Source organism: Manacus candei, unplaced genomic scaffold (genome assembly GCF_025592945.1).
Source record: "Manacus candei isolate 608988 ecotype Guabito, Panama unplaced genomic scaffold, ASM2559294v1 h1tg000025l, whole genome shotgun sequence".
Classification (NCBI taxonomy): domain Eukaryota; kingdom Metazoa; phylum Chordata; class Aves; order Passeriformes; family Pipridae; genus Manacus; species Manacus candei.
Genome location: NW_026138073.1, coordinates 2,007,028 through 2,023,381, shown reverse-complemented (window position 1 = coordinate 2,023,381; position 16,354 = coordinate 2,007,028). Strand labels below are relative to the sequence as shown.

Sequence of the window (16,354 nt, the reverse complement as noted above, 5' to 3'; positions counted from 1 at the left end):
TTGAAGGTTGAAAAGTTCATGTTCGTGGAAAGCCAGGAGAGGGACAAGTGGGAAATGATGGTTGGACAGTCCATGGCTGCTGCTCAAGACCATGGTCGAGTGGCAGATGGGGGAAGCAAAGGTAGGAAGGTAGGAATTGCTGACTTTCATTACAAGAGGAGAGAATTTTCTTGGGGCATTTGGCATTTTGTGCCTCTGCAGGAAGGTTTAGGACCAGAGCACCCTCAGCAGAGCAGAGGTGCCCTGATGGTCCATCTCTGCTTGGCTTTCTCTGCTCTTACCTCACTTTTGAAGGGCAGGTTGTTAAGTTAAAATAAAACTACTTTTCTAATAATTTTAGATTTCCTGAAGATGCTGAGGCATAAATTTTGGGAATTGGAGAAGGCCAGTGCTCAGAGATACCTCAAGATGCCATCTGTTAGAGGGGGGCTTCACGCAAGAAGGTGGCACATCTGTCAGACCTGCCCCAGCTTCTCATGCCAGTTTTATGACTCAAAATAATTCCCAAATAATTTTTAGTAAGAAAAGCAGTGATTTCACAGACCATCTCTGAAAGCTTTGCTTTGTAACCATAACATTTTCCTTTGCAGTTCAGAGTTCATCTAATTTACCCTGTTTAGGCAGGGCTTGGGTTGTTTAAATTCTAACTTATCCTTCCTCATGATTTTTTTTTTCACTTTTATTGGGTGAAAGGAGCTCTAAAAATGAGGGGAAAAGTGCAAAATTTTCATCAAGTGTTTTTCCTGTGTCTCTAAAGGAGGCTCAGCAGAGCTGTGGACTCTGCTGAGTCTCAGGCAGAGTGACAGTCTATATTTACATTTTTCAGGGGTGAAATTTAATATTGAAAGGAAAAGGAAACACAATTTCCAAGCCTTAAAAGATGCCCTTACAGACTAATGTCCAGGGTGCATATTTTGGGGTGACTGCACCTGCTCGGCCTGCAAAGCTAAAATTACAAACTTGATTAATATTTCTCAGTCAAAAAACCACAATCACAAGGTTACCCTGAGATTTCCAATGGACCCAATGCTTTGTGTCTGGAGAAGAATTTAGAGAGTGTTTTCAGCTTCAGATACACAGAGAAACCTAATTAGTTCTATTCAATAGTTAATCAGACATGCACTTGGCGTTTGGAAAACAAATTATTGCTGTTAGGTGATGCAAGATTTCCTGGGAGAGTGCTGTTCTCATGATCTTTAGCACAAAAATACAGGGCAATCAGAATGCTGGCTGCCAGACAAGGCCAGGAAATTATTGCAGATGTCTTAGAATTCGGGCTGGGTTTCACTTGTGGAAGGAAGGGAGACACAACTTGGGTATCTGAACACCAGAGAGGGTGTAAATGGGATATCCAGAGAGGTGTGAACCTGCCCCACATCAGCTTTGTCACATTGTTTTAATGATCACAGAATCCCAGGATATGCTGAGTTGGAAGGGACCCACAAGGGGCCCACAAGTTGGAAGGGACCCAACTCTTGGCCCTGTAGAGGACCATCCCCAAGAGTCCCACCCTGTGCCCCAGAGGATCAGCCAAACCCTCCTGGAGCTCTGGCAGCCTTGGGGCTGTGCCCACTGCCCTGGGGAGCCTGGGCAGTGCCAACCACCCTCTGGGGGAAGAACCTTTCCCTGAGATCCAACCTGACCCTGCCCTGTCTCAGCTCCAGCCCTTCCCTGAGTCCTGTCCCTGGTCCCTGCCCCTCCTCTGCCCCTCACAAGGCAGTTGTAGACTACAACCAGACTACAACCAGTTACTAAGAGAAGGTATTTCCCAGACCCCAGCCCTGCTCCCCTGCCCCGGGGAGGAGCCAGAACTTCAGAGGCTCTCCCGCTCTCCCCTTCAAGGCAGACACATCCCTTTAATAGGCCAAGCTTGCATTACTAATGTTTTCATCAGCCAGAGCAAAGTAAATCCATTAGTCACAGTGTCCTTCATGTGATAATGATGTTTAGCGCTCATTAAAAAGTAATTGTAACCACTTTTCCCTACTTTATCAGCAGGATTCAGCTGGTGATTTGATGATCAGAAGCATCCAGCTGAAGCACGCGGGGAAATACGTCTGCATGGTGCAAACAAGTGTGGACAAGCTCTCGGCTGCTGCAGACCTGATTGTAAGAGGTATTTGAATTTTGTTATTGTTGTTGGTGTTGTTGTTGTAAAATTTCTCTTTTTGTTCTTTTTTTTTCCCCCCAGCATCTTGTAATTAATCTGAGAAAAAAAACCTCTGAGCACGCCCTGGGGTTCACACCATGTTCTCAAACAGTGCCTGTGACGTGTTTCAGATACACACCCTCATCCAGCAGGCACAACTCACATAAACACGCCGTGTTTGTGTCCTAAATGCCAAACCTGCACCAACTGAGCTCGTTTGTTTGATGAACTGTGCAGCAGAAGCAGCATTCAGGTTATTCACTGCACTTCTGCCAAGTAATATTATTCCTTTTCTGGGATAAATGTGATTTAGGAACTTCATTGATATTTCAAGATCTATTCATTACCATGCACGGGTGATGTGTAAGTAGGACTTTAACAGAGCTGTAATTAGTTACCCTGAGTCTGCATCCTTACAATAAATATTATATATATTTTCTTGCTTGTTGACTTTGGGGAAAGCAAACTTTGCTGCTCCTCTGTCTCTTGATTGTCACAGACCCCAGGAAATTCATAGAATCCTTTAGGTTGGAAAAGCTCTCTAAGAACATCAGTCCAACCATTCCCCCAGGGCTGGCAAGGCCACCACTAACCCATGTCCCTGAGTGCCACATCCACATGGCTTTTAAATCCCTCCAGATATGGTGGTGACTCCACCTCTGCCCTGGACAACCTGTTCCAATGCTTGACAGCCCTTCCCATGAAGAAATTTTCCTGAATATCCAATCTGTACATCTCCTGGCACAACTTGAGGCCTTTTGCTCTTGTCCTGTCCCATGTTCTCTATGTGAGTTCTCAGGCAACTTGGTGAAAGGAGGAGAGCTTGAAAAAAACAGTAGAAAATTCCCTCTTTCACTGGCTCTCAGGTTTTTTGCTGCAGCATGATTTCAGATGAATTTTTTGGTTGTTTAGCTCAAACATTTCAACAGAGGCTGCTCCAGGCACCTCAGTTGGGTAATTTCCTTAGTGCTGCCTCTGTAAACAAACAGGAGGAACATTAAATTCTCACAAGAAAATGACCCTTGGTGATGATAAAATACTGATCTTGTCACTTGTTACAAATACTGAAGGTGGTAAAACACAGAAACAGGCTGCCCAGAGAAGCTGTGGCTGCCCCATCCCTGGGAGTGTCCAAGGCCAGGTTGGAAGGGGCTTGGAGCAACCTGGGCTAGTGGAAGGTGTCCCTGCCCATGGCAGGGGGTGGGATGAGATGAGCTTTAATCTCCCTTTCAACCCAAACCATTCTGGCTTTCTGTGACCAACAGGATGTCTTCATCCAGGCCAGTGATCCCACAGCTGCACTGAGAGTTTTGCTGTACAGAAACAGGGAGATATCCCTGGGCTGTGAGACCAGGAGCAGGAGGTGAATTGCTGGTGCATCAATAGAGCCCTGAGAATAATTTTTAGAAGTTTTTAAAATATTGAAATTGTGTCAAAATAATAAGAGATACTAAGTTAAAAAAATTAGATACTAGAAAAAAAAAAGAATTATTTATCTCAGGGAATATGAAACAATGATACAGAAATCATAGTTATTCCCAACCATGAAGTGAATGCAACTTGTTTCAAACTCTGCCAGTCAGTAGGAGCAATTTGTGAAGAATACAGTGAAATTCCATTTCTCTGGTGTAGCAGCAGAAGAACCAGCTGCTCCCTGAGCCTGTGTTACGTGGCTGCTCCCCCCAGCAAAAACAATTTAAAGTTTTAATTTCTCAGAAATTAAATCTGGCTAGACCTGCTGAACTTTCATTTTAAAGGCAGGATATTGGAAGATTTCAGGGTATTTTAGATATTTAACCATGTCCAGCTCTCTGAATATCACATGAGAATGCTTTTAGTCCACAGAGTGAGTTGCAAGAGGAGAGTTTGCTTGAGTACCTAAAGGGTACCTTGATCCAGTACCTAAAGGGGCTCCAAGAGAGGTGGAGAGGGACTTTGGACAAGGCCCTGGAGTGACAGGACAAAGGGGAATGGTTTCAAAATGACAGAAGGAGGGGTTAGATAGGATATTGGGAAGAAATGTTTGCTTATGAGGGTGGGGAGGCCCTGGCACAGGATCCCAGAGAAGCTGTGGCTGCCCCATCCATGGAAGTGTCCAAGGCCAGGTTGGACGGGGCTTGGAGCAACCTGGGACAGTGGAAGGTGTCCCTGCCCATGGCAGGGGGTGAAATGAAATGATCCTTAAGGTCCCTCCCAACCCAAACCATTCAGAGATTCTCTGAGATGGGAAGAGGCTGCACCTCAGGTACCACTCCCAGGAGCAATGGCCATGTGAGAGAGGAGAGAGGTCTCTCCCTGACTGGTGTGTCCTGCTGCCTTTACTGGTTAAGAAGAACCCAGCAGTGAAGCAGAACATACTGGTGTCTCCCCAGCCATGGTGATGGTGTATCCATGGTGCTGATGTGTCTCCCTGGCCATGGTGCTGGTGTATCCGTGGTGCTGGTGTATCTCTCTGGGAATGGTGCTGGTGTGTTTTCCCAGTGCCTCCCAGTCTCATCCAGGCAATGAGAGCTGGGGCTGCACCGACTCCTCTGCAGGGACTTCTCTGTCCTGAGTGAGGGAAGATGACCCCTTGAACCCCCTCACCCACCTCACCCACCCCTCTCCTGCGATGCTCCCACAGGTCCCCCCGGCCCCCCCGAGGCCGTGACGATCGACGAGGTGACGGACACCACGGCCCAGCTGTCCTGGAGGCCGGGGGCTGACAACCACAGCCCCATCACCATGTACGTGGTGCAAGCAAGGACCCCCTTCTCGGTGGGCTGGCAGGCAGTGAGCACAGGTAAATCCATCACTGGGCCCCTCCAAGCTCCGCTGCTGGAAAACACATCCATCGGGATGCACACGTGGACCAGCTCTGCTCCCTGATGTGAGAAGCAATTTCCCTGGCTGCAGAGCACTGCTCTTATTAACTAGTTTCAGGTTTGGCAACCCAAAGATTTAGGGTCCAGTCAGTGCTATTACTCATCCATTTTTCTCATGAATGTTTAAGGGAAAACAGAATGAATTCCTCTCCTTTGTTGCCGCGCTGGAGATATACAACAGTAATTGTGGTCTATAAAGACATCCCTCAGGGACAGCCCGTGTCATCTGGCCTATCTTAAAGTGGAATTATTTCCCTGATAGAGGGAAAAATCCCATGGTGTAATTGCTCATTCCGTCAGAGGTTAATTTTGTTCCAGTAACCATTAAGTAGAGGGAACAGTGTGTTTTAAAAAGAGAAAAATAAAAACGCTTTAAACCTGTTGTCTTGACACTTTGTTTTTGAACAGTGGCAACTTAAAAGAAACTCTTTAATAGCAGGGATTTCTGGGCTAAAAACACAGTGGTCTAATGCTACCTCTTGGACATCTTTGCAGTTAGAAAGATGACAAAAGGTTTATCAGTCCTTATTCGCTCTGTATTTACGTTAAACGCTCGCTTTTAAGGAAATCAGATTTCTCTGTGCCTTTTTCTCAGAGCTTTGAACATTTTAGTGGCTTTCCTTGCATTCCTGACCCACGGCTGTCTCCAGTTCCAGAGGTCATCGATGGCAGGACGTTCACAGCCACAGTGGTGGGGCTGAACCCTTGGGTGGAGTACGAATTCCGAGTGGTGGCTGCCAACCTGATCGGGATCGGGGAGCCCAGCAGACCCTCAGAGAAGAGAAGAACTGAAGAAGCTCGTAAGTAGGGGTGGGCAACACACTTAAATCTTGTGGAATAAATGCTCACCAGTGCCAAGAGATCCCTCAGTTATGGGCAACCCTTGGCAGGTGGCTGCTCTGTTCTTTTTTAGCCTGTAATAGAACCAAATATGAAATAGGAAAATAAATAAAAGCCCGTCTTTATAGAAGATAAATGTTTAAACTAAACAATTAGAGACTGAATACACAAGTTAATTGACATACTTTTAATATACTATTATTGACATACTTTTAATGTGCTGTTTGCCATGGTAAATTAGTCACTTTAATGGCATTCCTGGTACCAGCAGGGGAAGGGCAGCAGAGTCCTGTCACTGCACAGGTCTGTTCCACCTCAGTGTGCTATTATTATTATTATGGTTTCAAAGTTGTCACATTTCTCCTCTGCCTCTATTTGTTTGCAGTTCCTGAAGTGACCCCAGCTAATGTCAGTGGAGGTGGAGGGAGCAAGTCTGAGCTGGTCATTACCTGGGAGGTGAGTCTCAGCCCAGAGCCCAGTGAAGCTCCTGGAGATTTCAAGTGGTTTGCAGTAAAAAAAAAAAAGTGCAGATTATGTGATTAAAACAGCCCAGCTACTAAAATGGAACCAGAGGACTTCCCTCCCCAGGCCCCTGTGCAGGGCAACCAGCAGGGAAGTGGTGGGCAAGGGACACAGGGACACCAGTTCAGCTCCCCCTGAGCCCCAACACATCCCTACAGCAAAACACAGATGGGCAGAAACACCTGAGGGATAAAACTGGCACATCCTGACCAGTCTGGCTGGTTCAAGCTCCATCCCTCATCCTATATGGGATGTCAGGCAGCAAACAGTTAAGAACCAGCACAAGGCATGCCGGCTCTCAGTGCTGCTCATGGCAGCCAGCACGAGGAGATACAGAGATGAAAAATGTTTAATATTCCATGAGGCACACGGGGTTAGAACTTTAGTCATTTGTCTGCTCATATTTCCCTGTTGTGATGCGATGCAGCTGGCATATTTTTCCTAATAATGAACTTCACCAGCCATGATAACACTTCCATTTAGCACTATTTCTGACCAAGCTGGCAGAATGAATCGCCAGAGATATTTTTAAGGTTATTAAAAACCTATAAATGGGTTTTTGTCCTCGCCACGTGGCTCAATGTGCTAAATTTCCTCCTCTGTTGGGCTAATTAGCTACGCCGTGTCTCCTAAAGATACTGCAATATGTTTCAGAAACACACATGGCAAGAACAGCAGACATTGGTTTGAGTCGTAATTTGCACAAAATATAATTTGTGTTTTGATAGAACAGTCGTTTCACTGGTTTAAATGTCCAGAGGCCTTTCCTTTATGGGCTGATGTGGCCTTAAAACACAGGACTGAGCAGAACTAACCCCTGCACCGGCTTCAGCACCACGTCTGTGGGAGAGTGGCCCATCATTAGGGATTATTTGAATACTTTTGGTTTAATGCAGCTTTCTAAGGGGCTGACAGCCTAAGAGTGGGGAGTGTCAGTGTGTCCAGGATATTCTTCAGGGCTTCACATGCGATTCCAAAGGCACAAGAGCACCTACACATGGGAAAGCAGGAACCATGTCCTTGGTTCACCCCAACAGACCTCAGACTCTTAGTCATGGCAGTGCCTAAAATTAGATCAATAATGGAGGCTCCATCTAGTCAGTAGAGGAAGGTGAATTAGGTCTTAGGAGAAGTGTCTTCTGGAGGTGCTGCATTCCTCTGAGAAGGAGCAGAAAGGCAGGATGGGTTAATTCAGGACTCCATCCACCTCCCATGTCCAGTGCTCTCTTCAGAACAGCAGCTTTAGCAGCACTGAGAGGCAGCACCCAGAGGGGCAGATCAGTGTGTGCCATTGCTGAAGGTTCCCCCACAGCCACTGCTGTGTTTCTCCTGCCCACAGACGGTGCCCGAGGAGCTGCAGAACGGGGGTGGCTTTGGCTACGTGGTGGCATTCCGGCCCTTCGGCACCGTCAGCTGGATGCAGACGGTCGTGGCCTCCCCCGATGCCTCCAGATACGTGTTCAGGAACGAGACCCTGCCGCCCTTCTCGCCCTACGAGGTCAAGGTCGGGGTGTACAACAACAAGGGCGAAGGGTCCTTCAGCCCCGTCACCGTCGTCTACTCCGCAGAGGAAGGTAGAACCAGGAGCCCACCCCGCCCTCCTCCCCCCCTCCCTGGGTCTGGGAGGGTTTAGTTTCCACCTTGGCATATCCTTTGATACCTGAGCCCCTGCTCTGATTTCTAATAAATGGCGAGCAGTGATGAATTCTTTTCGTAGTCATTAAAATAACATTAATCATAATGAAATCTTTTGATATTAATGGAAAAGTAATATGTAATCTGGAAAGAATTCCTCTGAGATTTAGCATGAATTAATGGCCACTGATTAGAAAATGTTCCCACTTGTCCTAATTACAGTACATGGTATCCTGGGCTGAGTTTAGCAATGACATATTATTTCTTAGGTGGAGGAGCCAGTGCTGCCCAGCACAGCCTGACAGGCCCTGGGTTTGAAACGTGCACGTTTGTTTGCTGCTTTTCTCGTGCAGTGAAGAAAATAAATCCCTTGACACTTGGGACTAATTGAACATAAAATTGAAAAGTCTTCCTTTTATTTTTAACCACACAGAGCCAACGAGAGCCCCAACCACCGTTTTGGCCAGAAGTCTTTCCGCCTCAGACGTTGAAGTTTCGTGGGCTCCCCCTTGGGAGAACCAGCACAAAGGAAGAATACAGGGATATGAGGTATGGAGACAGAGTGCAGGATCCTTTCAGTAATAAGCCTCGAGATGTGGAGATACATCCTGGGCAGTCCCCATGGTACTGCTCCTCCTGCCCTGGGGCCAGTGTGTTCCTGGGGTGGATGTGCTTCCCTTTGCCTCCTCAGTGAGCAGAGAATTCTCTCACGTGGTTAAAAATGACACATCTGACTGGAAATGGAGAGCAGAGCTTGGAGGGGGACCTGTGTGAAGGTGTCCCATGGCCAGGCAGTGCCCGAGCTCCTGGGGAGGGAGCGCTGCAGCCAGGCCGGTCCCTAGCAGGGAACAGGAAGGGATGGGGCAGGATGCAGGATCTGTCCTGTGGGCACAGTTAGTGCTGGAAGTGAAGGGTGCTGCCAGGCTGGAGGTGGGCACGTCCCTGCTCTGTTCCCAGGTCAGGTGCTGGCGACACGACGAGAAGGAAGAAAACGCCAAAAGGATTCGGACGGTCGGCAACCAAACCTCTACAAAGGTCGGCAACCTGAGGGGCAATGCCCTGTACCACCTGGCAGTCAGGGCCTACAACACGGCTGGCACCGGCCCCTCCAGCGCCCCCGTCAACGTCACCACCAAAAAGCCACGTGAGTGTTGGGAGGGTGGGGGGCTCTGGCCTGGGGGGCTCTGCCAGGGCTCCCCTCGCTCGTTTTCAAACCCTCTTGACCCTGCCAGAGCTGTCAGACTTCTCTTTGCCAGGTTTTTGTGCACGAGCCTTCCCAGGCTCGGCCTTTTTGCTCAATTTTCTTTTGGAAGGCTCCTGTCCCCGGTGTTAAGTAAGCAGAGCATGCAAAACCCAAATCACAGCTGTGCAGACAAATTAAATATTTATCTCATCGTTCAAGAGGGCTTTTTTCTTCTGGGCTCAGGCATGTTGAACAACTGACTGAATCCTTTTTTCATTGAGAGCACTGTGTCGTGTCACACCTGCTGTGACCTGGAGGACACAGATCAGTGAAAGAGCTCGTTAGCTTTCCAGAGGGAAGGACTCCAGGCAGGCTCAGCTCTGGTGGTAGAAGCCTCATTGGTGCTGGGAGGGATCCAGTTGGGAAACTGTGCTCCTTAGTGATAGCATGCCCTGTGTATTTTGGTGTAGCACCGAGTCAGCCCCCTGGGAACATCATGTGGAATTCATCCGACTCCAAGATCATCCTGAACTGGGACCAGGTCAAAGCACTGGACAACGAGTCAGAAGTGAGAGGCTACAAAGTGAGTATTTCCACCAGCCCAGTGTCAAACTGGGGTTTGTAGTGAGACCAGACAAGATGTTTTTCATGGTTTTCCAGGTTAAAACCTGGGGCATTCCCCCAAAAACAGAGGCCATGCCAATGTGTAACATGAGCACAAGAATTCTTCCCACTGCTCCCCTCACCCCTGTGAGGGGGTCTCAGCCCATGGACCTGCACCTGCTCCTCCCTCTGGAGCTCCCACCTCCAGGACCCCTCTCCTGCCATGGTGAAAGCTTTGCAAAGGCTGTAGTTGGCTCCTTAATTGCAGATAAATAAAATGCTCTTTTAATAGCTCCCATTTCCTTCAGAAAGCAAAGCCAAAAGGAGAAGGAAGAGAATCCTCATTAGTAGCAGTTTTAATAGGATATAATTGAACTAGAGAGAAATCTTGGGAAGAATTCAGCTCCATCACCTTACACAAGGGCTTCATTTGGCCCAGAGAAGATGTCAGTGTTTGATTTCCAGACCTTGCCTTGGGGGTTGAGTTGTGCAAACATTTCCCACCAGGGTCTGAGACAATGAAGGACCTGGCCATGCTTTGTGTTTTGTTCCCAGTCTGGAATGCCAGCAGCATCAGCTTGAGGAGCCTGTGCCAGCTCTCCTGAATTTCTGCACTAACTTTTAAGTATCTTTACTGCACTGCATGGGCTTAGCAAAAAGAAGTAACTCCTCAGGGTTTTTAGTCCAAACCTCAGATGAACCTTGGCAATCTGGACCAACTTTTCACTACATATTTTAGGTTTGAAATGCAAATTAAGAAGTCCTTTGAAAGAGGGAGAGAGAGACTTGTCACCCTGAAAAAGCAAACTGCATCTAGTGGGTTCCTACAACGTCCTCTTTTAACTCCTTGTTAGGACAGCAGGGCCAGATGGGTTTCTTCCTGACTCATAGCAAAACATTGCCTGTTTTTCTTGGTTATTCCTAGAAATCTTATATTTTATGTCACAATTTATGATGTAAATTAATAGAACTCCCAGATCTTAGAAGGTCACTCGCAAAAGTCATTTATTCTGGGAAGCTGTCGGTGGCACTGCATGAAATGTTCCAACTCAGTTTCCTGAAGAAATGTCATCAGTAAATAAGTGTTTACTTATACAGGGGTTTATTTTAGCTTGGTGAAGGTGCAGGTGTCACCTCCCTGACCTTGCACTGCATCCCCAGCAAATCCCACGTGTCCCCTCTGTGACCAGACCGTTTCTGAGCATCAGGGGCAGGAAAAGAGCGGCGGCGACTCTGGACGTGCTCAGGCTCTGCCCTCTCTGCCCCCTGTTGTCTCTCCCTTCCCTGCAGGTGTTGTACAGGTGGAACAGGCAGAGCAGCACATCTGTGATAGAAACCAATAAAACCTCCGTGGAGCTGTCCCTGCCCCTGGACGAGGATTATATCATCGAGATCCGGCCCGTCAGCGACGGCGGCGACGGCAGCAGCAGCGAACAGATCCGAATCCCAAAGATATCGAGTGAGGACGGGAGGAATTGGGGTCCATTCCATGGGGAGCCAGAGTCCTACAGGGACCAGGGCTGTGTATCCCAACAGGGCAGACTGTACTTCCATCCATTTCCCAGGCAGGGAGCTGAAACCCAGAAAGCCGAGGACCAGCATTGCAGCCCCTGGTTCTGATTTCATCCCAAACCCAAAATTAAACCATAAGAAACGCCGTCCTAAGTAGTTATATTTGTATTTAAGATCTCTAGACACTTTCCACTCTCTCCCTTCCATACTCATATATAGGTTGAATATATTGTTTCACTGCAATTTGCTATAACCAAATACAAAATGCAGTGTTGGAGGCTTTTAAATTTATAAGGCTACTGTATAGCCATATCCCATTGTGTGTTGGAGGCATAAATATTTATTTAGGGAAATGAGGTTGTGTAGAAGAACAAACAGAAAGAGTATTTTATTACACAACATGGCTTTTGCAAAATCTCCATGTCCCATCTTCCATTAATAATGGCCCAGTTTATAAGCTGCATTAAATCAGGAGCCTCTGCAATGCAGGAATATGGCATTAAAATTACAGCAATGTGAAAAACCCTGGGTGAGAGCAGAATTCTCTCCACTGTGACTGTATAAACCATGCAGAGGAATTTAATCAGCAGGCACAGGAGAGGGAAGGAGAGCTGGAACACCTGCCAGCTCTGATTTGGCTCAAGGCTGTGGGTCACCGAGCAGGTACACTGCTCCTCCAGGGTGGGAGTTGTGCCAGGCTGGGGCCAGAAGTAACAACTTGAAAAGAGCACAGTTGTGAAAAATAACAAAATAGTGAGTAACCAGGGTGTGAAAGCATGTAATTGTGAAAGTAACCTCAACAAAACAGTGGCAGGAATTGAAATTGAACCAAAAATTCAGTTGGAGAGGTGACATGTGTTCTCTGCTCATTGTGGGCTTCTTCTCTCCCTCTCTCCTCTCTCCCTCTCTCTTCTCTCCTCGCTCGTCTTTCCCTTCCTCCTCTCTCCCTCTTTCGTGTCTCCTGTCTCCTCTCCCTCTCTCTTCTCTCCTCTGTCCCTCTCCTCTCTCCTTTTCTCCCTCTCTCCTCTTTGCTTTTCTCCCTCTACCCTCTCTCCTCTCCCCTTCCTCTCTCTCTCTCCTCTCCTTCTCTCTCCCTTTCTCTTCTCTCCTCCCTTCTCTCCTCCCTTCTCTTCTCTCCTCTCTTCTCTTTCTCTCCCTCTTCTCTCCCTCTTTCATGTCTCCTGTCTCCTCTCCCTCTCTCTTCTCTCCTCGCTTCCTCTCCTCTCTCTCTTCTCTCCTCCCTCCTTTTCCCCTCTCTCCCTCTCTCTTCTCTCCTTTTCTCCCTCTCTCCTTTCTGCTTTTCTTCCTCTCTCCTCTCCCCCTCCTCTCTCCCTCTCTCTTCTCTCCTCCCTTCTCTCCTCCCTCCTCTTTCTCTCCCTCCTCTCTCCCTCTTTCATGTCTCCTGTCTCCTCTCCCTCTCTCTTTTCTTCCCTCTCCCTCTCTTCTCTCTCCCTCTCTCTTCTCTCCTTGTCCTCTCTCTCTCCTCTCCCTCTCTCTCTCCTCTCCCTCTCCCCTTTCTCCCTGTCCCTGTGTCCCTCTCTCCTCAGATGCCTATGCCCGAGGCTCGTCGACGTCCAGCGCCTGCACGCTGTCAGCCATCAGCACGATAATGATCTCGCTCACAGCCCGCTCCAGTTTATGACAAAAATGACACCCAGGACTTCTGGTTTATAATATAAGCAACATTTAGCTAGTTGTTTTGAAGACACCCAGTACTAAAGTAATATTGTGGTTTGAGTACATCTTACTACTGGAAACAAAAAAAAATGTTTATGCTTCTTTAGGAATGGCATTATACAGTACTTCCTCAAAGCAAATATAGCTTTGTCTGAAGTTTCCTTGGAAACTCTGCAATGCACTGAAAACATCTGTAATATGATGTTACCAAAGCAGTTTACATATGTCCTTATATGCATATTTTTTATTATATATTTAGTGTTTTATAGAATTTTTTAAAGTTAACATATGATGTAGATATTAATTTTTTTCCTCTGCTATAAAACGCTACGGACGACATAATCACGGAAATATTGTTTGGAATTTTTTCCTTTATGACGGAGAGCTCAAAGTTGTTCTTAGTAAATTGGCTGCCAGTTCACTGTACAGTTTTACAAGGCCACCCAAGGCAGGACCGACCCAGACTCCATTTCTAACGCAGAATTTCGTGGCAGTTCCAGCGACCCTCGTGTTCAGCCAAGTGCTTCTGACACGCAGGGTGGTGGGTTTGACTCGTAGGTCGAAGCAAGACAAACTTGAAATACTCAGAGTGTTGCAAAAACCCAGGAATTTTGGTTGGTTGTGGACTACAGGACACGCAGCGACTGCTCTGGCACCGTGTGGCGAGGGGCCATTCCTGCTGCCCTGACACAGCTCTGGCTTTATCCCTGTCAGCTTCCAGTTGGGAAGGGATGAAGGGACTGCAGAGATGGGATCTCTGCCTCCAGGGACACGAAGGGTTGGGCAAACCTAGCCCTGCCCGCCTCAGTTTGGGGATTTCATCCCAAGGAAACCAGAGCCCAGCGACTCTGAGACACAAAACTGCTCCGGGCTCGTCGCCTTTGGAACACAAGTCATCATCATCCGTGGGAATTCTGCCTGTGCATTGGAACACAACTCCTCATCCATGGGAATTCCACGATGGACAGCGCTTAGGAAGGTTGCTCTTGTCCAAGGGGAGGTGGGATCTCCCGGGGGTCTCTGTAGGAAGTTTACCTTTCTCTAGAAACTCTTCACAGACGCCTGCAGGCAACAGAGCCCCGCTGGAAAACTACAATATCCACATGGAATAACTCTTCTTAAGGGAAGGACTGTTTGCTACTACGGGGGAATTTTGTAAGTTTGCTCAGATGGGAAAACGCTGGTCAAAGGCAACGGAATTTTCTATACAGTTTTCAAGTTGAAATGCGCTGCAGTGGTATATTTTATTTAAATTTTTTTTTCCTGATAGCTTGAATTTGCCTGTAACTTGTCTTTTTTTGCTTACAAAATACTACAGTTAACTTTTAGACCTTCTAAATATATTTATTCAGTAACTCATAATCAGGATTCCACTTGTGTAAAAGTCAGGGGTGTTGACCAGAGAAATATTGTCAGTATTTCAAGCTGTGTTCCTTTCTTAGTTTGATATGGTTACTTCTATGTAAAAAAAAAAAAAAAATAAAATAAGAAAAACAAAAAAAACCACAAAACCAAGAAAAATGAAGTTTAAAAAAAAAAAAAAGCTGCTGTAGTTTTCTCCCCGGTGTAAATGATATTTATCAGTGATCTAGCAGATGTAATCTTTTTTTAAAGGTATTGGTAATAAATATTCTGTCATTTGTAAAGATACCTGTCTTCCAGGAGCCTTTTTCCTCCACGTTTCCTTCTACCCAGTGAGAAATTCCACGTCAGTGCCTGCTGAGACTGTCACTGATGTGAAGATACAAGAGTTGGTTTTAGTCAAAACTTTGTGGAGGTAGAAAAAAAATAAACCTATTTATAAATCTCTGGTCTAATTCTGCTTCTAAACTGACCAAAAGAAGTCTGTGTGGGTGAATTTGGGGTGATTATGTTTATTTATGTCTGTCCAAGCTCCTGGGGCTGGTGCTGTTGGAGTATCACTGACCCTGTGCCTCAAGCAAAACCCCTCCAGGTACAGCACCAATTCCTGAGGATTTTGGGGAGCACTGCTTGAAATCACTAAATCCACCAAACCTACCTTTCTAATTCTTTCAGGGGTGGCAGCACAGGAGCCATGTGATGTGCTTGGCTTTTCAAAGGAGCAATATTGCACTTGGCAAGTAAGGAAGCATAAAAGTCAAATGGCCCAGTGAGGCAATTTCATTTTTAAAAAGCAAATTTAAATGGCCATTTCCAGAGGTGGGCAAGGGGCACGTTCCTGGGCTGTGCTCCTGGAGGCAGAGGGAAAGAGCCATGGCAGGAGGAATGCACAGTGCTGGGAGCTGGGATTAGAGAAGAAAGTTGGAATAAATATTTCTGTGCTGTGGGAGATTCCCCATGGTGTGGGCTGGTGTGACAGTGCCAAAATGTGACACACAGCCCTGAGTGTGGCCTCCCTGCATTCCCCACTGCAGGGAGAGCAAACTGCCTGGGATCATGGAATCACAGAATGATTTGGGTTGGAAGGGGATCTTGAAGATCACCATGGGCAGGGACACCTTCCACCAGCCCAGGTTGCTCCAAGCCCCGTCCAACCTGGCCTTGGACACTTCCAGGGATGGGGCAGCCACAGCTGCTCTGGGCAACCTGTGCCAGGGCCTCCCCACCCTCACTGGGAAGAATTCCTTCCCAATATATCTAATGTAAACCTGCTCTCAGTTTAAACCCATTCCCCCTTGTCCTGTCGCTCCAGGCCCTTGGAAACAGTCTCTCTCCATTTTTCCTTCAGGTCCTGGAAGGCCACAATCAGGTCACCCCAAAGCTTCTCTTCTCCAGACTGAACAATCCCAACTCTCCCATCCTTTCTTCCCAGCAGAGCTGCTCCAGCCCTCTGACCATCCTGGTGCCTCCAACAGGTCGAAGCCCTTCCTGTGCTGGGACCCCAGAGCTGGATGCACTGGACAAACTCTTGTGCTGCTGGAAATGGAGACTTCACTCCAAGGATAATGACCACGAGGAGGCAGCTGGGCCAGGAACTGTTGTCCTCACCCTGCATTGTTGGCTCTCTGGTCCAGGTGAGGTTCCCCAGTAGGAGTGGGCAGGCTGGGCCAACAGCTGGGTAAATGAAGATACTCCTGCTTTACACCAGCTTGGTTTTATTGACCAGCATGAACTACGAGACTGGCTGCTGGCCCTCCAAGCCATCAAGCCTTGAGTCCTTGAAGAGGGGACTCATCCTCCCTGGAAGTACCAAGGACCTGACATGCAAAATATATTTAAATACATTGCATTAATCTCTGCAATATCATTAATGGGAATGAAATTATATGTAGAAATCTTCTTTATTAGGCCACTTGAAGGCATGACATAAAATACTTTCCAATAAATTAATTCTTCTCTTTAGTCTCATTTTTAGGATTTCACTAATGAAATTCTGATTTTAGATTG

At 47.2% G+C, this 16,354-nt stretch overlaps 1 protein-coding gene across 5 annotated transcripts in view; it reads left to right on the top strand.

Annotated features, from left to right (window-relative positions):
* Positions 1–14,633, top strand: part of LOC127471583 (contactin-4) — a 283,238-nt gene extending 268,605 nt beyond the window's left edge. For 4 of the 5 annotated variants that reach the window (XM_051788645.1, XM_051788644.1, XM_051788646.1 and 1 more), the window contains 10 exons: positions 1,996–2,116; positions 4,773–4,931; positions 5,664–5,813; positions 6,239–6,309; positions 7,715–7,949; positions 8,444–8,559; positions 8,968–9,154; positions 9,664–9,776; positions 11,087–11,255; positions 12,856–14,633. In XM_051788645.1, the coding sequence (XP_051644605.1) occupies positions 1,996–2,116; positions 4,773–4,931; positions 5,664–5,813; positions 6,239–6,309; positions 7,715–7,949; positions 8,444–8,559; positions 8,968–9,154; positions 9,664–9,776; positions 11,087–11,255; positions 12,856–12,950 (1,416 nt within the window). In that variant the 3' untranslated portion in view covers positions 12,951–14,633. The remainder of the gene's footprint in view (positions 1–1,995; positions 2,117–4,772; positions 4,932–5,663; positions 5,814–6,238; positions 6,310–7,714; positions 7,950–8,443; positions 8,560–8,967; positions 9,155–9,663; positions 9,777–11,086; positions 11,256–12,855) is intronic. The other variant, XM_051788648.1, reaches the window with a different exon arrangement.
* Positions 14,634–16,354: the final 1,721 nt, after the last annotated feature.